Below are 23,628 nucleotides of genomic sequence, written 5' to 3'. Positions count from 1 at the left end.
CAGCAGTATGTTTAAAAGAGCTCACAAACCCATTCTTTCTCACTGCTGTGAATGCACTGTGTCTGTTAATTAAATCCGTCCTTCCATTTACTTTCCAACCTACATTCCCTTGGTACTGTGTGCAGATGCACCAGACTGTGTGACAGTAAACTCTAACAAGTATGTCAGTATAGGGTAGATGTGGTCATCTTCACTAGCTATAAGATTATACTCATACAGGGGTCATAAGTTTATCTGAACCACTTTAGGCACCACTCTTTTCAGAAAAAGTGCAGGCATACTTTTTATAAAAGTGTGATCTAATAACATGGGATCCCCAATTTGGCTCAGAGTCCTACACTGAAAACCTGTATGAATGAGACCCAGTACATCCCACTATAAAATGCTATCAAGATGAATGATGTAACACAAAAGAAGAAAGCATGTACCAGGAAAATTTCCGTGCAATTATGCTGCTAAGCAATGAGGCATCCTGTGTTTGTGATTACAACAGTATATCTTATAAAGGTAAAATATTTTCAATTATATTGGTGCACTTTTAATACACCTTTATTTATTATGTTTAACCTCTAGTACTGTCATTGAATTGTTACTTAGATACTTGTACAGTAATTGTTTTTAAATTAGTATACAAAGTGTGCTTTGTTTCTGTGATTTACATAGTGGTTGCCAAACAAGCTTTCAATAATGAAATACAGTGAGGTGCATAAATATTGGGACATTGACAGAATTTTCAGATTTTGGCCTCTATTCATCACCACAATGGTTTTGAAATGAAACAAACAAGATGTGCTTTAACTGCAGACTTTCAGATTTAATTTGAGGGTAATTACATCCAAATCGGGTGAACGGTGTAGGAATTACAACAGTTTCAATATGTGCCTCCCACTTTTTAAGGGGCCAATAGTAATGGGACTATCAACTTAAAAGCTATTTCATGGACAGGTATGGGCTATTCCTCGTTATTTCATTATCAATTAAGCAGGTAAAAGGTCTGGAGTTGATTCTAGGTGTGACATTTGCATTTGGAATCAGTTGCTGTCAACTCTCAATATGAGATCCAAAGAGCTGTCTCAAGGAAAGGAACTGCTCATGATCCAAAACATACCACCTCATCAGTGAAGCATAGTGGTGGTAGTGTCATGGCGTGGGCATGTATGGCTGCCAATGGAACTGGTTCCCTTGTATTTATTGATGATGTGACTACTGACAAAAGCAGCAGAATGAATTCTGAAGTGTTTCGGGCAATATTATATGCTCATATTCAGTCAAATGCTTCAGAACTCATTGGACGGCGCTTCACAGTGCATACTGCAAAAGCAACTAAAGAGTTTTTTAAGGCTAAAAAGTGGAATGTTATGCAGTGGCCAAGTCAATCCCCTGACCTGAATCCAATTGAGCATGCATTTCACTTGATGGAGACAAAACTGAAGGGAAAATGCCCCAAGAACAAGCAGGAACTGAAGACATTTGCAGTAGAGGCCTGGCAGAGCATCACTAGGGATGAAACCCAGCATCTGGTGATGTCTATGCGTTCCAGACTTCAGGCTGTAATTGCCTGCAAAGGATTTGCAACAAAGTATTAAAAAGCAAAAGTTAGATTTAGGATTGTTTAGTTTGTCCCATTACTTTTGGCCCCTTAAAAAGTGGGAGGCACATATAGAAACCGTTGTAATTCCTACGCCGTTCACCTGATTTGGATGTAATTACCCTCAAATTAAATGTGAAAGTCTGAAGTTAAATCACATCTTGTTTGTTTCATTTCAAAGCCATTGTGGTGATGAATAGAACACAAAAATTGAAAATTCTGTAAATGTCCCAATATTTATGGACCTGACTGTATAGCAACAGTAGGAGTAGCACTGACAAATGATAAGAAGTTGCTTCATGAAACGCGTTGGAATAAGAGTGAGAAGCACCAGCTGTTATAGGTTGTGTCAACAGTTGTATTCTTGTGCTATATATGAACAAGTTGCCCTGGTACCTGTATATTACTTCTGGTGGGACGTGTGTTCTAGATAAATGTTAATTAGAATCTGACTGGTTGCTATAGGCAACAACTCCACTTCTAAAAACCAGCACTTCAGTACTCTAAGTATACCCCATGGGGCTGCTTCAGAGCTGCACAAACTCAAAGCTGCATGCAAATACATTTTGCAGATGGCTGTTACGATTATTCACACTGCCCTTGCGTCAGTACCAAGCATATGCAACTATGAGCAACAACAGAGATTCCCATGCATCTCAGCTGCATCTTCACTTGTGGCTTAATGGATACCACAGTTCAGCAATGGTCTGTTCTAAGGCGTGTTGTGAGCATGCAGGCAAAATTGCTATACAGAGATGAGCATACGCAGACATCGGCCTAAATTTGGATGGATATCTTGCATCAGATATAGGGCTGATGGAAATGCATGCAGACAGTGAAGATGACTACTTCAGCAAGCGGATGGATAAGAGCAGTGCTGCCGTTTAGATGCGTGCAACTCTCTAGATGGGTGAATATCCGCATTTAGTTCAATGCACGCAATGCGGTCACAATTGTGGCAACTTGCGTGTAACTCCAGCCCCCACTCAGCCTCTTATTGCTTATTTTCTTGGACAGTGCCTAAGTATTTTTATCAGCAGAGTAACAGGGTCCCAGAATGCTCATGGGCGGCACTGGGAAGTGCGGCACTGCCAGGAGCGTCCTGAGGACGTTCCAAATGGCTACACAGACTGCGGGGTGCCAAGTGTCCAAAGGATGCTCTGGGCGGCACTGCTACAGCGATACTGGCAGCAGGGTGCCGTTTCAGGCACCATGCTAGCTGCGATGGTGCAGCCCCCAGAACCCTGCGCTCTGGGCGACGGAACCACTTGCACACCACTTATCATGGCCCTGATTCTTATAGTTTGCTATAGTTGTTCAAAATCTTGCCTGCTGCTTGAAGTACATGACTACTGTATCCTACACACCATGGAATTCTATCTCAATCTACTTCACAGAATGTATTGATTAAAGTAACCATATATTTTGCCATCTTCTTCTTTAAGATACTTGTATTCGCCAACCTTGATTATGGGCCATATTCAATTTGAAGCGAAAAAGCCGTTATCAGCTAAATTTATCGCTGATGACGTCATTTTCGCCTATTTTCATTATCCCCGTATTCAATTTCAAAGACCTTTCGACTTTTGAAAAAAAACGTGAATAACTTTTCACCACTGAATAGGTGGTGAAAAAAAAGTGTAGAATTGGAGTTTAGGGGTGCAGGCTTAAAAATATAGCCTGCACCCCTGGGAGAGTCCCATAAAAAAGATCTGTGTCATAAAAAGTTTTTTTTTTAAAAATCGGGTTACCTCAAAAAATAAAGTTTAAATTTGGGGTGAAAAAAAAATACGGGGAACAAGTTTGAAACTAACTAAATTAATTCAGGGGGGGGGGGTCCCAAGTATGCAGCAGCTGTTTTTTTCATTGCGGGAAGTAGCGGCAGGTGCATTTTTGAAGAATTTTAAAAATGCACCTTAGGGACTTAAAAATATGCTTGCACCCATTTTCATGTACCCCAAATTTGATGCACCTAGTTTTTTTTGTAAAAAAAAAAATAGCTAAGTGCTCTTCTTCACCCCTTCTCCCCTGTCGGAAAAAAACACCTGCCGTGGCTATTTAAAAGCCATACTTACCTTCCGCAGGCCAAAATGGGGGTACCCATAATGATCTCCCATGTCAGGACATCATTAGGGGGGTCCCTGGATGCTTTCCCGAAAATTCACGATTTTTTTCCGATACTTACCTTTCCGCCGTGTCCCGTTATCACAGCTTTCAAATTGAATACTGGGATAAAGCGGGCGCCGCCCGATACTTTATCCCCGTAAAACCTCCAATGTGGAGCAAAAAGTCCATCACAGACTTTTCGCTCCAATATTGAATACCCCCCTATGTATCAAAACTTATTGACCGGTTTATTTGTGTGTAATTCACTATCTGTCTACAATATCTATAAGAAACTCCCTTCAGTGGGAGTCTCTGCATTGTACTGCAATAGAACTAAACTAGGGTCTAATGATCTTCTGGCTACTGAATCCTATTATTATGATTATTATTGATTACTAAGCCTATAAATGGTGCCACAGAGCAATTGTAAATTAAAATAATGATAGTAATGTTATTATTAATTGTGTATATAATATTATGTACATGCAAGGACAGACAAGTAATTCACAAGGGAAAACTTAGACCTGCAAAATTTTTAGTTCCCTGTTTGACATTTCACATGTTATTAGTATTCTTTCTGGAGCTAAAAAACCCCTAAAGGTTGGCAGATGTTCTTTTTCAACTTCACATTAATGTTGAAGGTAATATGTACCAAGTTCACTTTGGCATCTAAGTCATCTTGTTCTTCACGTAGATTTCAATATTTTGGAGCTGTGAATGTCATTATTCTCAGCCACAAAATAAAATTCAGAGTGACATTGTCATTTCTCTGCAAAAAAAAAAATAGAAGCTCTGAACATTTTCCTTCTGCACTGTTTATTATTTGTATTTCAGAGAATCTATAAAGTAATTCATATTTTTACTCCTATCACAGTAACCCACAACAGTGTTTTAACAAAAGTTTTTTTTTGATGGGCGCTCCACTCTGCACTTTTCCAACACCGCCTGGCACCCAGGATTGCAATACAGCCCCACCCCACCCCACTACCCTTGTCCGCCCGGCTTTGAAAAAATTCTGGACAACATGTCATGTATGGTGTATTTGAATTCACAATACTCTTCTACCTAATCTAATTGTAGGAACTGGTCAGCAATACAGTGCCTGTTGAAAAGGCATTTAATTGAGGACACAATTTTTAACAACAAAACGAGTCTGAACTTTCATAAACTTTTATTTGTAGTGTTTAGTACTTTTAATCAAAGAGTTTCTGAATACAGAAACCTTAAACGATAACTCCCCCTATTATGCATTGTAAAATGAATAAACTATAAAGGTAATTTTATGTTACACTAACCTTAACCTAGTTTTCATACAGCAGATATTTTAGATGGGAATGGGTATGAAATACCGCCGGCCGCATGGTTCGATTCCCGTCAGCGGCAGCCCGACAGGAGCAGAGTGCGACGCAGCGGAAGCCCGACAGCGATGGAAATCCCAATCGTGGATAGGTAAGTATCCACTAACCTAACCTAACCCCCCTAACCCTCACCCTCCTTAGGGGTGCCTAACCCTAACTTCCCCCCCAAGTGCCTAACCCTAATCCCCCCTCTAAGTGCCTAACCCTAACCACCCCCTTCCCCGCTACCTAAACCTAAGTCCCCCGGGGGGGTGCCTAATCCTAAATCCCCCCCGGGGGTGCCTAACCCTAACCCTCCCTCCCCCTAGCCTAACCCTAACCCTCCCGGGGGGGTGCCTAACCCTAAGTCCCCCCCGGGAGCCCTAAATCTCTACGATCGTGATGCCGGGCGCCGGTTTCCCGTCGTCGGGGAAATGCGGGCGTCTACATCTAGACGCCCGGCATTTCACCCTTTTCGGGATAAGACAGTCGGGAAGCCGGCTGCCAGTATATAGGCAGTCGGCTTCCCGATTGCTTCCCTTTAGATGGCTGGGACTAAAGCTTTGTGAGCAGACTGCAAACTACACAAAACATTATGCATCTGATTCATAATCATTTTCAACACACATTCCAGATCTTCTCTTCCAAAAGAAAAAGAAATTCATTATCAGTTGGAATTTAAAATTGTACATTGAGACAGAATAAATGCAATCTTCAATGTGGAGATCGGCCATTTTCAGCATAACAATAACATTTAGCGCGGGTCTAAATGCTTAAGCAACAAACAACAAAATAGGTGGTGGTGTCCGAATAAACATTTGTTGCAGCAGTCACATATGTAGTTGATTGTTATACATTGGTTACTGTGCCTCCTCTTTAATTTATAAGGAGCACATGCAAATAGATGACAGAACTCAAATTTACTTCTATTTCTCAAATTTTAGAGTAAGCAAAACATTCTTCACAATACACACGTTTTAATAAACAAGAAGTATATTCTGTAGATCCGAAGACATAGACTGACACATGGACACATATTTACCCAGACGGAAAGTGACTGATACACAGACTCACAATGACACACAAACAGGCAGAAGTTCTCACTACCTGACCATACCACTCTTTCTGCTAAGTGTGGGACAAAGTAGGGAGTAGTGACATGACTTCCTGTTTCATACAACCAAGGTGGCATTCAAGGACAAGGGAGCTGTTGTGGCCATGAGTAGGAAGAAATTTAAGACCATTCCCATATTTGGTGTATAATAAGAGTGTTGCCAAGTCATAACACTTCATTTATGATGTTACCTACATACTGTATAAGTCAATGGAGATTGTCTATTGGTAAGTATTACTGTATCATATCTCCCCAACTGTGCTTCATTTGGAGGGATCATCCTGCTTTTGGACTTAAATCTATTGCCTCTTCTTTCCTCCAAAAGTCTACTGATGCAAGAACAGTTATTGCATTTCTTTACTGTCCAACTTTAGCATTATGGAAAGTGATATCCAAGACAGAAATAGTACAAACATTATTCAAGCTTTATACAACAGGGCATATTAAATCTGGTTTTCCATATGACCTTTAGAAAGAAAACTACCGTGTTACAGTGGTGGCCAAAAGTCATGCATCGCTAGTCCTTTTCTCTTGAGGCAAAATTTTGTGCAATCAACCTTGTGTTAAAGTATACTAGCTGAAGTACCTGGCGTTGCCCGAGTTTCAATATTAAAGTTATTAATTTTTATTACAGGATGCCGTACAAATCCATCCAGTGGGAGGCCCAGAACAGGCTCCCTGGATCAAAGTTCGGCCAGGCACACTACGCCGTGAGGTCCAACCGTGACCCCAACCACTCCATTAGGCGTCCCAGATCAATTGCCACCCCTCTGTGAAGTTTTCATTCAAATCCATCCACTGGAAGACCCAGAACAGGCTCCCTGGGTCAAAGTTCTGCCCAGCACCCCCGGGTCAAAGGTCTGCCCTGTGTACACCAACGGGAGGTCCAACTGGGACCTCAACTCCCTAGAATATTTTCTGGGATCCAATGTTACCACTCTGTGAAGTTTTCATCCAAATCCATCCAGTGGAAGGCTCAGGACAGGCTCCGCAAGTCAAAGTTCTGCCAAGCGTACACACACGGGAGGTCTGACCGGGACCCAAACCCTCCTAAAACCTGACCAGGATCCAACTGGACTACCTCGCGTTGGTTTCATCCTAATAGGTGCAGGGGTGTCTAAATGCATAACCGAACAAACAAACCAACCAATTAATTTTATATATCGATGTGAAGGGAATTTCGGCAGTTTTTAATACCCGGGTCAGTTTTGTTTTTATATATATATATATATATATATATATATATATATAAAGCAGATAAGAAGTTACAGCCAAAAAACTGGGTTGAAACAAACTGATTTCTTAATTTTTTGCTTTGGACTGCGATATCCATCAACTAACCAATCAGAAAGCATCAGCAGGTTATATATATGCCATGTGTGCTTCTTTTGACAAATTTGACGCGCATTCTCTCTATGTGTTGTAAGCAATGAAGCCTGTAACCTGCATCAGCAAAGAAAATCGTGTGTAGGTGATGGAAGACAGACTGCTGAACGGACTGAAAGTAACCAGTATACTTGCCAAAATTAAGGAAACCTGGGTCTACCAATGATCCACCAATATCTGGGAGGTCAAGGAAGATTTTGCCACATCAAGATTGTGTTTTACGGCACATTAGCCTAAACAATCGTCACTTGATGTCCCTGGATTTGATCTCTGAGTGGTCAGTAAAAGCAAAATTGGGTATTTCCAGCATGTCAACATAAACTGAGTGTCAAAGTCTTCAAAAGAATGATCTCAAAGGATAGAGAGCAATGAGAAAGCCGCGTCTGACAAAGTTTCAAAAGAGGCGCAGAATGGCCTGGGGGGGGAAGGACCATCGATTCTGGACCATTGAATGTCAGAAAGTAATTTTTAGTGATAAAAGTCACTTCTGCCTTTACGGCACTCTAGCGAGCCAAAATGTATGACAATTTCCACCCAAATTATTCCATCCCGAGTTTATAAGCCTGACAGTGGGTATCTGGTGAAAGTCTGGCAATACATGTCAGCCACTGGTGATTGGTGCCTTCAAATTATGGAAAGAATAATGAACACAGGAAAATATATCACAACACTCAAGACAAGAATACTTCTCTCTGCCGAAAAAAATGCTTCTGGATGAAGATTCTGTCTTTAAAGATGACATTGCACCATGCCATAGAGCAAAATTCATGAAGAATTGGCTTGCATTGTGTAACATCAGGCTGCTGAATTGGCCTGGACAGTCCCCTGATCATAACCCAACCGAGAACTTGTGGCTTGGGAGCGAGATCTTAAAGAAAAAGCCCACAACAAAAAAAGAGCTAATTAAAGCTTTGTCGCCACCAGGGATTCAATCATCTCTCCGGCTCTTCTAGAGAATTTGGTTTTGTTTATTTCTAAGCACTGAGAGGCTGTGCTCAGGTCCAAGGGCTGGCCACCTATGTTAATCACTGTTAAGATATTGCTTCACCCTTCTAACATATACGCTAAGGAAATTAATTCTGTACTGACCGAAACAGGAATTTCTGAGCATGAATGTGTTTCATTGAAAACTAATGCAATGCAAGCTGCTTCGGATTGGTGTCTACAGTACAGAAAAAGCATGTAGTGATGCAAACATTAGCCACCACTGTATGCTGTGCATGGTCACCATTACACTATAGGTATTGAAGACAATACTCTTGTGGACTATACATTGCGGCAATTTACTGAAAGTATGACTGATCTTAAAAATCCAGTTTATTGATAATTTTCCTCAAACATAAATAAGTTTATAACATAGCTATACACATCACTCCAACCCAGGTAATGGTGCTCACTAGTTTACACCATCTGCTTCACATTAAACTCCATCAACACAGTTTTCAACATTTCCATTTGCCTGGGACAATTTGCTGCTATTAGGTACTGATATGCCTGCCACATGTGATCAATTCTTGGTGGTTACTTTTTCTTTAAAGCTCTTACCTTTTTCTAACATGACAAAGAAGATTAAGTGGATTTTTACCTGATTTGTTTCCAGACTTAATAACAGCATCAGCCATACTTTCAGCAATCCCTGCTAATTTTAATGCAGCTTCTCCCAGTATTGCAGCATCTGTATCTATGATATTCGATTGTTGCATCACTTCATAGGTGAGGCAAAGAATGTAGATCCACTAGAGAGAAAAAAGGAAAGGTGTTTAAACCAGATATATAGTTTGTTTTCGGACTGAGCATGCTCCGGATCCAGGCATCCACAAGTATGGGCAATGTAGGATTGTACGCATATCAGTCATATTTTCACTTGGGACTGATGAGGCGTAATTGGGCTGTAATGGGGCGTTCTTATATAGACAACATTTAGAGAGGGTGTGTCAATGGAATTGCAGGCTATGCAGAGTTGGACAGAAGGGTAAATGCAACTGTTTTCAGATTTATATTTTGTAAGTGCACAATGATTATGATGACAGCTATGAAGCCAAGCATACACATAGGAACAATCTGCTTGCAAAGAAGCCTACAACGCTGCAAATCAGCCCCTATGTGGGTAATGCACTACACTACACTATTGCCATATATTTTCACAATCTCATTTGCCACTGAAATCATGTCCCCACTATGGGGGGTCTGCCACATGGTCAGAGTTTGCAAAATGTTGATTAACTGCCTATAAAAAAGAAAAAACAAATCCTGTGGCAAAACACTGCTAACTCGGGCCCTATTACATTCCCCACTATGTGCCTGCTTTGTGTTCAAGAGAATGGTGTCAGCACCACATGAATGGAAAGTATATAGCAACAATGACCAATGTAAGTGGAACATGAATCATCAAGTGGAATGTTGTTACCATCCCAGCGGTCAGGGATGCTGGGGCTTAGAATAGCGGTGTCAGAATCCCGACAGCAGTCAGAAACCTGGCACCAGAATCCCATCCTGGCTGTAAATATTACCTTTAGGAAGAGGATTAGGTTTAGGCACTAGGGGGAAGGTTAGGATTAGGCTGCGGGGGGGGGAGGGTTAGGGTTAGGCTGTGTGCTGGTTACGGTTAGGCTGTGGGGGGGGGAGGGTTAGGGTTAGGCTGCGGGGGGGAGGGTTAGGGTTAGGCTGCAGGGGGGAGAGGGGTAGGGTTAGGACACTTACATAATCGGGTCGGGATTCTGACTGTCGGTATGCTGCTGTCGGTATTCTGACCACTGGCATATCGACTTCTGGGATCCCGTACCCAACCCATCAAGCATACGTGTATAATAAGCTGTAATCCTTCCCCTAAGTCGCTCATATTACACATGTACAGTAAACATATTTGAAATAGGTCATGACACCAGTGCTACAAAGTTCGGCTTTATGTATGTGTAATATCTCATTTGTCGGTGTGAGTGTGTTTTAGTTCTTTGCAATCACTGAATATATGCTAAACATTATTCTTAATACCAAAATACTCATGATAATACAACTAAATATTTCAGATATTTGGATGATTAAAATACACCATTTACATTGGTAAGTCATTGGAACACAGGACTTAAAATAAATGTACAGTGGAATTAAAGTAAAACAAGTTTATAAGTGGGATGCATCAGTAGGTAACATTAGTCACATAATTTGCTAGCGCTATTAAATGTTAATAAATACATAAAGGGATTAAGCTAGAGGCTTCTGTGATGTACCCCAAATCTAGTGTGGCTGGGATTAATTAATGTAAATGATATGCCAATAGGGTAGAATTAATAAAGTTTATGTTCAAAAATTGCAACAAACTGCAATATAACACTGTTTAGTAGATTCTACAGAAACCAAGATAAAGCTTGATCTAAATGGAAGCCTTTATAGTAACACAATATAGCATGTACATGTGGCACCTATTTATCTAATGTCATTATTAATATCCTCTACTTTCCAAATTATATTAATTTGGTGCCTAGGCTGTAACCTCCACGGTATCTTCTACTGAGGAGGTTTCTGATTCCTACCTTTTAGCTAGACCCCTATGGCAACATTTGATAATTCTCCAGAGCAGACAGGAACCCAATGCAGGGTTTTACATTTAAAGCTAGCTGAGGAATAAAGAAGGCTCCAACCAGCAGATGACTTTCAGTTTTAGTAACTGGATCTGAGCCTTTCCTGTTCCGAAGATGGCAAAGTATCTTAAGCAAGACAGCCAAGTTCCTGCCTGAGTGGAAGTACATTGCTCAATAGAACAAATGGAGCTCCTCACCAAAGTAAAATTAAGGAGAAGAAATAGTACTTGTAAAAAAAAAAAATGTCAATGCTAGCTCAACGCAAGTATTTTTAAATGACTCAAGCATACCTTACTACTCATTTCACATTTGTGCACAAATTTTGACCCATCCACTGCAAAAGAATGGATTCGCTGCATTCCAGTTTTGCATTTTTGCCATAGAAATAAGACGACATCAATGACAATATCTTTGTCGGGCTGCACCTCCTGAATAAACAGTTGTAAAATAAATAAGAATAAAATATGTTTCAGCAGCTAATTATTAATAAGCTGAAATTTCTTATGTGTAAAACCTAAACAACTACTACAATCACTACAAGATGTGCCCATGTACTGTAAGATATCTAGACCCCCATCTCTGTAAGTGACCTTTGTCAAACAGCCAAAGATAAAGGCTAGAGCTGAGCAGAAAATTAATCCCATACATGGAGGATTTTAAAACCAATGCAAAATAAAGGCTTATTAGAACTAGGGACATTTAAATATTAAAGGGATTTCATTCTGTGGATCATACACTTCCTCTTGGTCAGTACATACGCATAAAGGATTAAACCAACAAAATGTATATTGAACCCAGGCCTAGTCAGCACTTTCACATATTCCATACATTGCATGATGTCACTGCTTATACTGCCAACAAGAACAATTGGAAACGTCCTCAACTCAAAAATAATGTAGCTGCTTCAATACAAGTTGTGTAGCATTCAGTAAATATAATTGAGAGGGTTTTTTTTCATAAACCAAAATGTTAGTAATAATAATAAATGTATATGTATGCTTTTCTCCATATCCATGATACAGAGGTTTAGATTTGTATAAGAAACAGAAACCATAATATAATACTAAGAGTGTGACAGCTATTTTGGGCCATCAATTCCATGGATTATTCAATCTACCCACGAAGGATCCAGATGAGGCAGTCATTTTAGGCACACTAAATAGCATAGCACTGGGCAGAATAGGCAATGTCTGGAAGAGATGGCACATATTGGGGAAGATAAAAATACTAGGTGAGAAAAATGGTCTTTGCAAAGTCATCAGATCATCAGAACCATGCATTGTTCATCCTACACTTGAGTAGCAGGTAAGGCAGTCATCTTGGGCGCACTACGTTGGTACCAATGTGCAAGATAAGCAACACATGGAAATAAAACATACAAGGGTAAAATGAAAACTCACTGCATAAATAGTTCCATGTATTGTTCATGCTGCACTTGAAAGTACCATGCAAGGCAGTCACTTAGGGTGCACTACGCAGATTACAGTGGGCAGCATGAGCAACTCATAGAAGTGCATATAAAAAAATCTATAGCCCAATGAATTAAGAAGTGTTAATTTTGACAAGAAATTTAAATGTAGTTTTAATCAAGTTATCTTATTTAAATTTGTAGTTGGTTTAAAGTCACATTTTAGTCTTTCTTTTTTGCTTTGTTTTAGTCAAGATTTAGTCAGTGGACCTCAGTTTTCATTTTAGCCTAATTTTAGTCAATGTTTTAGTTATATTTTTTGCAGTTTAATGATACTGTAATGGATTTTACTGAAGAACTTTTCTCTACAATTAACTTGAGAACTTGGTCAGCATACCTTTAAATGCAGTATGTGTTTAGTAATCTAGGATCAGTAGGCTGACTGAGGATGTGTTATACAAATGAATGCCTTAAGTTTGTTAGAACCAGTGTTCATTTTGACAAGGATTTAAAATTTAGTTTTAGTCTTAGTCGCTTTTTTAAAATTAATCACAGATTGTCATAAATTTCGTTATTGTTAGAATTTAGTCCTCCAAAAAAATGTCGTTGACAATTACTTTTAGTCAAATTTTCATCTACAAAATTAACACTGGAAATAAGTAAACTGTATGTGACATATTTTTGCATGTCAGTTACTTGATATAAAAGATTGTTCTTTAATTTTTTTTATGTTTTTAATAAACAATGAATATTGACCCACAAAGACTTTCCCGGTTACAGTACAAGAAGCAGTCCCTGTGATTGATTCATATGCAGACCTAGACAAAACTTGTCAAGTTTCACTGATTTCTTGTCAGTGTTATTGGCTGTTTGCAGTGACACATAGTTTAATGGATTATCTATCACTCACAGCTTTCAATCATTTCTCATTTACATTTCAGATTCTTTTTGAGAAAAACAAAATGAATATCTCTTTTTATTTTGTGAGCTACCTCATGCACTGATTATAGTACTTATGTACAAGTAAAAAGTTTGAACATTAGTTGTGTTAGTACTGGCTGCTTACTTTCTGTGCAAAAGATATATTAGATCTAAGATGTTTTAAATGAGAAAGTATGTGCCTTACTTCCCTGCCTATTGTTAAATATAGTAAGACTGTAATAATAATTGTCCTTTGTATAATACCTGTAAAGAGTTACACACACAGGAAAACAGCGTCTCTGCCAATGCTCTGCTATCGTCTGGAGACTTGCTATCTACAGAGTCACCTGACACCACAAATGGAAAAACAGTACATCAAAAAATATGATATGAATTATTGGATCAATTCAGTAGTAATACTAGCAATGTATACATTAATATCAGTATATCAACATTTATTTTTATTTTACTATGACATTAAAAATCTATGTACATTTTGGTTACTTGTCATTCTTAGGGTCAGTTATGTTGTGGTAGACAGGGCTGCTCTTCTGTTTGTCCACATATTTTATGTTTGGCAGTCACCAGCTGTGGTTTTGCCTATTACATAAACTGTAATTAATTTTATTTGTTGCTGAACACCAACCCATGTCACCCCTGCAGGGTACAACGGCACACAGTTTGGGAATCACTGCACTTTTACAATTGTTTAATATGCCCTCCATTGTGGCCAACAACAGTTTCCATTCAACAGCATCCTCTATAGCAGAATGTAACATGTCAGGTAGAAAAGCCAGTCCATGGGGATGTAGCTGGGATCCCGGCACATACAATGCCGGCTCTCAGCATCCTGTGCCGGACTTCCAACAGGGGTGAGAATGCCGGCACCAGCGTCCCAGTGTCTGCGATACCGGCGGGTAAGTATCAAGGTTAGGGTTAAGTTTAGGGTTAGGCTGCAGAAAGGGAGAGCTACGGTAAGGCTGCGTGGAGGGAGGGGTAGGGGGATGGTTAAGGTTTAGTGTAGGAGTAGTTACCTTTGGGCATCGGGATTCTAACTGTCGGGATGCCGCTGTCTGTATTCTGACCGCCGGGATCCCAACCGCCGGGAACCCGTACCCAACCCAGACAATGATGTCTAATGCAGTCTTTCAGATCTGGCAGGGCAACTGTAGCACTATTGAAATTGTTCAAATGATCTGTATTTCCACAGCAACGTGGTGACAAAATGTGTAATATATGTGTATATATATATATATATATATATATATATATATATATATACACTTTTATTTTTCAATAAATAGATATGCATCCTCTGAAGTATCTGTTGTCTAAATTACTCTTCATAAGTCTAGGAGCTTGCTCTTTTGTGCTTAATTTATGTCAATGCCATTCACCAGCTGTGGTTTTGCCTATTACATAAACTGTAATTGATTTTATTTGTTGCTGAACACCAACCCATGTCACCCCTGCAGGGTACAACGGCACACAGTTTGGGAATCACTGCACTTTTACAATTGTTTAATATGCCCTCCATTGTGGCCAACAACAGTTTCCATTCAACAGCATCCTCTATAGCAGAATGTAACATGTCAGGTAGAAAAGCCAGTCCATGGGGATGTAGCTGGGATCCCGGCACATACAATGCCGGCTCTCAGCATCCTGTGCCGGACTTCCAACAGGGGTGAGAATGCCGGCACCAGCGCCCCAGCGTCTACGATACCGGCGGGTAAGTATCAAGGTTAGGGTTAAGTTTAGGGTTAGGCTGCGGAAAGGGAGAGCTACGGTAAGGCTGCGTGGAGGGAGGGGTAGGGGGATGGTTAAGGTTTAGTGTAGGAGTAGTTACCTTTGGGCATCGGGATTCTAACTGTCGGGATGCCGCTGTCTGTATTCTGACCGCCGGGATCCCAACCGCCGGGAACCCGTACCCAACCCAGACAATGATGTCTAATGCAGTCTTTCAGATCTGGCAGGGCAACTGTAGCACTATTGAAATTGTTCAAATGATCTGTATTTCCACAGCCACGTGGTGACAAAATGTGTAATATATGTGTATATATATATATATATATATATATATATATACATACATACACTTTTATTTTTCAATAAATAGATATGCATCCTCTGAAGTATCTGTTGTCTAAATTACTCTTCATAAGTCTAGGAGCTTGCTCTATTGTGCTTAATTTATGTCAATGCCATTAATATATTTCAAATTAATATACTCATAATGTACCTAATGGAGCTTTCATTTTGAAATACATGTAATGTACAATTTTGTGATAGATGGATATATATGGAGAGATGTATAATAAAATGTTTGTACGGCTCGGTGCATCCTCTTCAATAAATAAAGCACAAAATGCCACCATATCAGATATATATATATATATATATACACACACACACATTAGAGAGTGTACTGATTATGGATAGTGTTTAATGTGTTAAGATGCATAATCACAAGAAAGTGTTGCATATTTTAGAATGTAGGGTTATCCCCTCAGTAGAGAAAGTCTTAATCAGTTTGACTAGACGCCTATACCATGCTTTAATGAGGCCTCTTCAGCTTACTACTCTTGACTTTTTACCTTAAAATAATTGTTTAATTTGTATAGTAAAACAGAATTTTACAAAGGGCTAAAATATCATACTAAATATTCAATAGGGAATACATTAGGTAAGTTGAAAGTCTAGCTGAACTTTATTCTGTTTCCTTTATAAGGATGACATCTGGTGGGTAATAATGCTATTACAGCAAAGTGCTTCCCTAAGCAGTGCAAATAACACAAAATGCAAGCATTTTAAACATTAAATTGTGTTTATAGGAGCTGTATATGGCACATGTACACAGGTAAATCCTAGTAAAAGGCTCATAGGATGCTAAAGTAATAAAAATAGCAGGGTTAGTATCATACTTCTCCCACCTTTGAGTCCAACAGTTTCCAGATAGTCGGGAATCTGAGCTATGCTGCTGCAGTCTTCCCTAGTTTCAATACCGTGATTATGCTTTTTCCCTGACAACAAAGGTTCAGCAGCAAGTAGTAGCCTAAGATCCATTTCTTCTTTCTTCCATTTTCTGCTTTCCTGAGCCTAAGACAAAAATAATGTAAAATTGCTTTTGAATTTCAGTGTGTATCAAGGAAAAGTAGAAATGTAGCAATTGTGACTGGCTATCTTTATAGAAAATACAGTATAAAGCTCCAAGGTTATGCACTGAAATGCTATAGTAAACTGACCAGTACAAAGTAGAAAATATGCAATGTATTAACAATAGTGTACAGAGTTTAAACTTTGGGGCAGATGTACAGTTTGAAGCTCTTGAAAGTGATAGTGCAGAGTGATAAACGACCAGCCACTCAGCTCCCAACTGTCATCTTACAGGCTGTGTTTGAAAAATGACAGTTGGGAGCTGATTGGTTGGTTGTTTATCACTCCACTGCATCACTTCCCAGAGCTTCATACATCTGCCCCCATTGTATCAAAAGTAGATTGTTCCATACAATTGATAATTATCAATACAGTATAACTAACAACATATAAAAATATTGATAAAAACAACAAATGAACATAACTAGGGACCATCTGATTGGCCTATTTGTCCGTGTGAGGTCTATTCCCGGTGATGCTTTACACAAGTGCTGTACTACAGGAAAAAGCATTTGGATCTTTTTCAGTTTGAGGCCAGTTTTGCATTCAAATAGGGATTATTGGGCCTGATTCAGACTTGGAGCTAATAAAGAATCAGTCAGTAATGACCAATGTTTTGGTTTATGTTTGGTTAACTGGGGGCAGCGATAGAGAGGAGCGTCTGTACTGCTTGCGTGTTGCCGGGTTTTAGAGGCATGCCAAGATTCACTAGCCTCGGTAACTTACTTGCGGTGGACACCCTGAGTAATCTTAGGGTTATATAGAATGTCCAATGGTCCGGCAATGTTCTCGATGGTGATCCGATGCTGTGTCTTCAGACTGAGAAGGCACAGATGGGCATCTCAATTGAAAAGAGAGCACTTGCATCATTTATGTACCTTCTAAGATCCGCTGCTTCTGAGAAGCAAGCACAGATCACTACTGCGCCCATCTCTGAATCAGGCCCATTAATGCTAATGCTTGGGCTAGTTATGTCACAGGTGTGGGAATCGATATGTAATGCCGCAGATCTATTCCCGGTGGAACAAATACCGATGCCGGAAGCTCGAACAGTGAAGATCCCCACTAGGGCGTTTAAGTACCCTAACCCTCCCCTCTCCACCCCTAAACCTAACCTTCCCTTAGTGGTGCCTAACCCTAACCTCCCGGGGGGTGCCTAACCCTAACCTCCCCCCGGTGGTGCCTAACCCTAACACATCCACTTCCCAGACCCTAAACTCTCCCCGGGGAGTGCCTAACCCTAAGTGCCCCCTCAGAGTGCCTAAACCTAACCCTCACCCCCCACAGCTAACAGCAAGAAAGCCCCGGCTTGCCTACATTCGGGATGCCAGGCGTCAAGATTTAGGTGTGGGGCTAAAGATAGGCGTCATGGTTTAGACGCCTATCATTAGTCCCTGGGTGAGCTTCCAGCATCAGGATTCTGACGGACGGCATTCTGGACAGCGGTATCTTAACCACATCTCCAGGTGTGTTATGTGTGGGTGGTACCAGAGTGAAGCAGAACTGACAAGGGAAAATGACCCAGCGTGAACCAGCCTTTATGGTACAAATTTCTGATATGCCCCTTATGATAGAAAATAGTATGTGATATTTCACATTAATACCTTTAGGAAAGTATATAATGGGGCTATAAGAACATCAAACACATCCCAGTTCTCATAGCTAAACGCCAACTTAGAAAACTTCACAGCGGCTTCTGCAGATACAGCATTGTTTTCTAAAACAGAAAAAAAATATTAAAATAAAAAAAGACACAGACAGCACAATTGCATTTCAAGACTTTGTTATTAATATATCATCAGTCACAGTATGAATTGTATGTGGCAGTGGGAACATTTAAACTAGTTTTAAACAATGTAACGCTGCCTTTGGCTGTGTCTGGCATCTTGTGAATCTCGGAGGATGCTTGGTGAACATTTGTTTTTTGAATGATTTATTTCTTGCCTATTGCAGTATATTTATCTTACTGCACACAATTAAGTCATCAGTTATGTTACATGTACTCTCACTTCTCTTGGCTGTTTCTTGGGCTAGAGACAGAGATAATATATGTGTAACACTCAGCTGCAACATTCTACAAATGAAGTACAGACTCAGATTTGGATTTATGCTTACACGAGGCTGCAGTGTTCCTGAATGGCAGAGCAGGTTTTTCTCTATGTAAACATAGATAAAATTATACATGAACCAAAGCAGACAGAGCTGGTACAATGAAAATGCCAGTGTATACTAGGGAATAAAAATTATTTTAACAGGAGGAAGAAAGAATAGTATAGGACACTAGTCCAAATGTTTAAAGACAAACTTGTTTAGAAACTGTAATTGAGAAAATAAAATACCTTCAGGAAATAAAAAAAATCAAATAAAGGTACAATAATGTCACCTACACTTGCCAAATACTGCAAATGCCAGCAAAAAAACTCCGAAAACAATAAGATACACTATTTTTAAAAAAATATATTTTAGTAGACTACTTAAGCTGGGGACACACTATATGATGTGTGTACACATTAGGGGCCTGACTCAGCAAGGATCACAACTGCGATTATGCACGCAATCCAACGATTGTTGCGTTCTGCTCATGCATCACAGTGCGCGAACGCCATTGCGATCAGTGACTACGCAGACCTATTGCAGAGTGATTGACAGAAAGTGCTGTTTGTGGTAGATGACTGGGGGTCAGCGAAACGCAGGTGTGCCAGTGTTTTTAGAACGCCGTTGAAGGGGCGTGCATAAATTAGCCACTGCGATGCCGTCCGCAGCTTGGCCTTTCACTGCGTGCGATGAAGTTAGCAATTTCTGAGTAAGGTCTGACCTTGTGCAAGTGTGTGTGAGGCTCCGATTGTACTCGATGTTACCGATGGTTTCGCAGTCTTGCTAAGTATTACGCATGTGTATAAGGTAAGGTGGGCGTCCTTATGTTGTGCTGTGACAGCATATCGATAACAATGGATTAGCATATTATCGCAGTGAGACTGTGTGCGTAATCGCGGCCGCGATCACAGCTGCGATCCTTGCTGAATCAGACCCTATATGATGTGTGTACCCAGTGACGGCACAACACGGTGGAACAATATATTGCGCCCACCATAAACACTACATGATCCGTTGTACAACTGCGCAATATAACGTTCCATGCTGCATTTAGCAGCATTGAATCGTTCATTGCAAAGTCCCACCTGCAGTGCAGCACAGCAGATGGGACGATGTGATGAACGACCCGCATGCACACCATATCATCCACACAATATATCATTCCGATGTGCGGCAGAACGATATATCATAAGATGGATTGCATACTGTGGACCCAGCATTACACAACCTGGAATTTGTATCACTGTTTAGATGTAGCTGTTACAATGTTACAAAACATCCCATTGCTAAATGTCTGTAGAATATAGGCCCCCATTCAGAGGCGGTCGCAAGAATCGACCGCTCGCTCTGAATGAGGGCGGCCGCTTACCTTTTCAAGTGCGGCCTCCTGGTCGCTAGCTAAGCTGTGGGTTACCACCCACAGCTTTAGCGACCGACCAGGTTGATGGTCGCGATGGTCAAGACGCGGCCGCCCACAAAACGGCAGGCGTTCCATAAAGAACACCTCCGTTTGTGTAGCCACCCCCCCCCACCCCACCTACAAAACGGGGTGAACTGTCGATCAACATCGACAGCCGCCCCTTTTGTAGTGAGCTCCGGAGCGAGAGTTTCTTTCTCGCTCCGGGGCTTGCGCACGTGCAGTGCGGCCGCTGCGCGTGCACAGAGCTTAAACATCGACCCGGTTGCGACCGCTCAGCGCTTGCAATCGGGTCTGAATGAGACCCATAGTGTACAAAATTTTATGTAATATGCTTGTAGCTGTCATCAGCAATTTATAACAAATACTTTGGTAATCTCTGATGTTTTATTTTCATTCATTTAGTACAAAGGGCTCAAATTCTAGGCCCAGATTTTAGTAATTATGAATTAGTGTGAAGGTGGTGATCTTGCAAGCTCTGCAATGGCCACAAGGTATGCCAGCAGAAATCACCAATCAGGACAAGGTTTCCCTATGATGTAAGAATTGGTGTCAGATTATGGGCTTTTGGAAATCTAGTCATATTTATATATTTTCTCCTGGGGAGAAAAGTCACAGTCCATACATTCCATACATTCCACCACAAACAGTTATTCCCACCAGCATGTCGGACCAGATTTATGTTTCACATTAGAAGACCGGATGTGACAAATAAGCATATGGGTGATAAACTAAATGTCTTTTTACAAAATATATTTCTCTTTCTTCCATGGGGACAATGGAACCATGGGTATAGGTGAAGCTGGAGGAACCAGGGCACCAATAGTTAAAGTTTGAAGCAGCAGCACAGACTACTCCTCCTCTATACTCTACCGCCTGCATCCTGCAGCCAGTTTCTTTTTGGTGCACAATGGAGCCGGGCACGTTTTTTTTTCCGGCTGCCTACACAGCTAGGCTAGTAGGTGAATCGGTTTTCCGGTTGATCCCAGCTACGCCTTGCAAGCCTTGGTATGGGGACTGTTTGCCAGCTGTCGGTAGACCACCTATCTTCTTGGAATTTTCCTCTGGGACTAAACTGAAGCTCACTCAACCAGCTTGACGGGGTGGCTGTTGCAACAACCTCGGAAAATCTAAGGGTTTTTTCGGATGCAGAGTGCCCATCAGGATTTATGCCAGGAGACCAGGGTCACTGTGAGCCTATTTTTGGGTGATGTGTACCAACCTGGAATTGTGTTCAGTACGGAATCTGGAAGCCTTCTGGCTGTTCTACTGGAACTAGGTGTTTCTTCCCTGGTCATTACCCTTCTGGTCTGTTACATCGCAAAATTGCTCTTAGGCAGGCTGTTCAGTATTTCCTCCAGGGGGTGCTTCAGATTCAGTTTGCTGTCCTTCCCCCAGTTTCCCCATGGGGCTTGTCTCTGGTTTTAAGGGCTGTTTCACTTTCATCCATTTGAGATAGTATTCCTTCTCGCTCTCTCTTGCCCGACGGGGTTCCTCCTTTGAGGACGGAATCACATTAATTCCAGCAGGACTCTGCAATCCTCTGCACCAGTCTTGATTGTTTCCCTAAGATGGCTTTTCAATTTCATCTCAACCTGGATCATGGTGCCCCCTCTTCTGAAGATTGGGTCACTGGACTTGTCTGCCTTCCTCAGTTTGTTGTACTTAAAGAAAGCCCCATTTCTGGCTTCAGGATTTTCATAGGTCAGATTAATTTTTTGTTCATCCGGCTCTTCCCTTGTTCGAACAAGCCAATTCAGGACTTGGTTAGAGTACATTCCAATTGGTCAGTGGGGCTGGGCGGAGTTTCTCTGTGGAACAACGCTGCCAGTCCTCTGCTTGGACATCTACGCATATCTTCAGCAGATGATCAATGTTGGTCTCATTCACCTCTAGAGATACTAGGTTCGGCGACAGGCCCTCCTCGCAACACAGGAGTGTTCCTGCCCTTAAAGAAACATGGGACGTCCCATAGTTCCAGTGTCCCATATGGAAAAAAGGGAAAACTGAATTTTTATTCTTATCTGTAAAATCCTTTTCTCTGTATCCATGGAGGACACTGGATGCTCACCCTTACTCCCCTGTCTGGCTAGGGGTTGGTTTCTGGCACACATTTAGGTCATGGGGTTTCTACCCTTTTTTATGTGTTTTCTGCGTGCCTGGTCTTTCCTCCTCTCCTCCTACTCCTGGTCCTTGGGCTTTGTTAGTATTAACTGGCTGCATGATGCAGGGGGTGGGGTATAGGGGGGGAGGAGCCTGTGCTGCTGCTTCAAACTTTAACTATTTGGTGCCCAGGCTCCTCCAGCTTCACCTACACCCATGGTTCCATTGTCCCCCATGGACTCAGAGAAAAGGATTTTATGGGTAAGAACAAAAAAAGTTGTACTGAGTTTTAAGTATATTCATTACAGATTTTATAGATTAAATCCTCACCCTCCACTGCTAGCTCCAGAAGAGAGGACTTTTGCATCAAATTATACAGCTCACCCTGGTGGTTACCCGCAGTACCACGCTCAGCTTTTTGTCCTCCCCCTGATATAAAATGAAGAAAAAAATGTTTTTATTTTGAGGTTTATACCATTTGTAGCTTACAGTCATCAGCACAGTATGCAGTCAGATTTTCAACATTGAATATCAAATGTTATAATACTCAAATGGTTAAAATGTCAACTTCTAACCTGGAAAAAATTGACATATCACATGTTGACATTGTGAAAATATCGACATTAGAATTAGGGTTAGCACAGGGCCATAAGTTAGGGTGTGTGAGCGGTGCCGTTTCCCAGAGTGTAGGGCGCTGATGGTGGCACAGTTGACACCGCACAGCACCTGCATTAGGCTTGCAGGGTACCTGGAATGGCACCCTGCAGCCTGTACAGCCATCCGGAGCATCCTTAATACATTCAGGGCAGTGCTGTGCTATACTTCCTGGTGCCCCTGCATGATGTCATAGTGTTGTGAGTTCAGGGGCAGGGACAGCACAGGATGGAAAATCTCCATGCAGCGGCACTGGTTTAGCTAAAAACTGCTTGTCCTCATTAACATGTTTTCAGGACCTTTCAGCACAACTTGCATAACATTATGTGGTACAATGCATGGAAATGTGTAGAAATCATGAAAAGAACTTTGGGTATTTTCTAAAACTAACAATATACTGTGACTCACAGTATAACAGAAAAGTAGTACAAAGTTACAAAACAAAAAAACCTATTGTAACAATACAGAAAGAAGGATTAAGTCAATTGTGATATAAAAATAAAAGGACCAGTGCAGCAGCACGCCACATAACACAAAAAGCTTATATGGTTAGGCAGAAAAACAATATTCACTAAGCTTTATGAATCCATTATGAGCTTCATATTTATATTTACATTTTATATAAATAAGCTCATAAAAATGTGTACAGTACTTTATGTGTGTTTGTGTTTATATATTAACACAAGAGAAAAATGAACAGCTCAGCAAGCGCAAATTATTACCTTATAACTGCTTTCTGTATTCTATTTACCGTATGTCTTTACATAAA

At 40.8% G+C, this 23,628-nt stretch overlaps 1 protein-coding gene across 1 annotated transcript in view; it reads right to left on the bottom strand.

Moving 5' to 3' along the window:
- Positions 1–23,628, bottom strand: part of CFAP54 (cilia and flagella associated protein 54) — a 399,494-nt gene that overhangs the window by 330,142 nt on the left and 45,724 nt on the right. Inside the window, exons 10-15 of the mRNA XM_088453676.1 lie at positions 22,536–22,634; positions 18,196–18,308; positions 16,369–16,534; positions 13,703–13,785; positions 11,400–11,537; positions 9,117–9,267 (exon numbers count right to left, since the gene is read on the bottom strand). Of these exons, the coding sequence (XP_088309802.1) occupies positions 9,117–9,267; positions 11,400–11,537; positions 13,703–13,785; positions 16,369–16,534; positions 18,196–18,308; positions 22,536–22,634 (750 nt within the window). The remainder of the gene's footprint in view (positions 1–9,116; positions 9,268–11,399; positions 11,538–13,702; positions 13,786–16,368; positions 16,535–18,195; positions 18,309–22,535; positions 22,635–23,628) is intronic.

Source organism: Taudactylus pleione, unplaced genomic scaffold (assembly GCF_031769625.1).
Source record: "Taudactylus pleione unplaced genomic scaffold, aTauple2 ptg000040l, whole genome shotgun sequence".
NCBI classification, from domain to species: domain Eukaryota; kingdom Metazoa; phylum Chordata; class Amphibia; order Anura; family Myobatrachidae; genus Taudactylus; species Taudactylus pleione.
The sequence above is the reverse complement of the archived record's forward strand: the minus strand, read 5'-3'. Positions and strand labels throughout refer to the sequence as shown.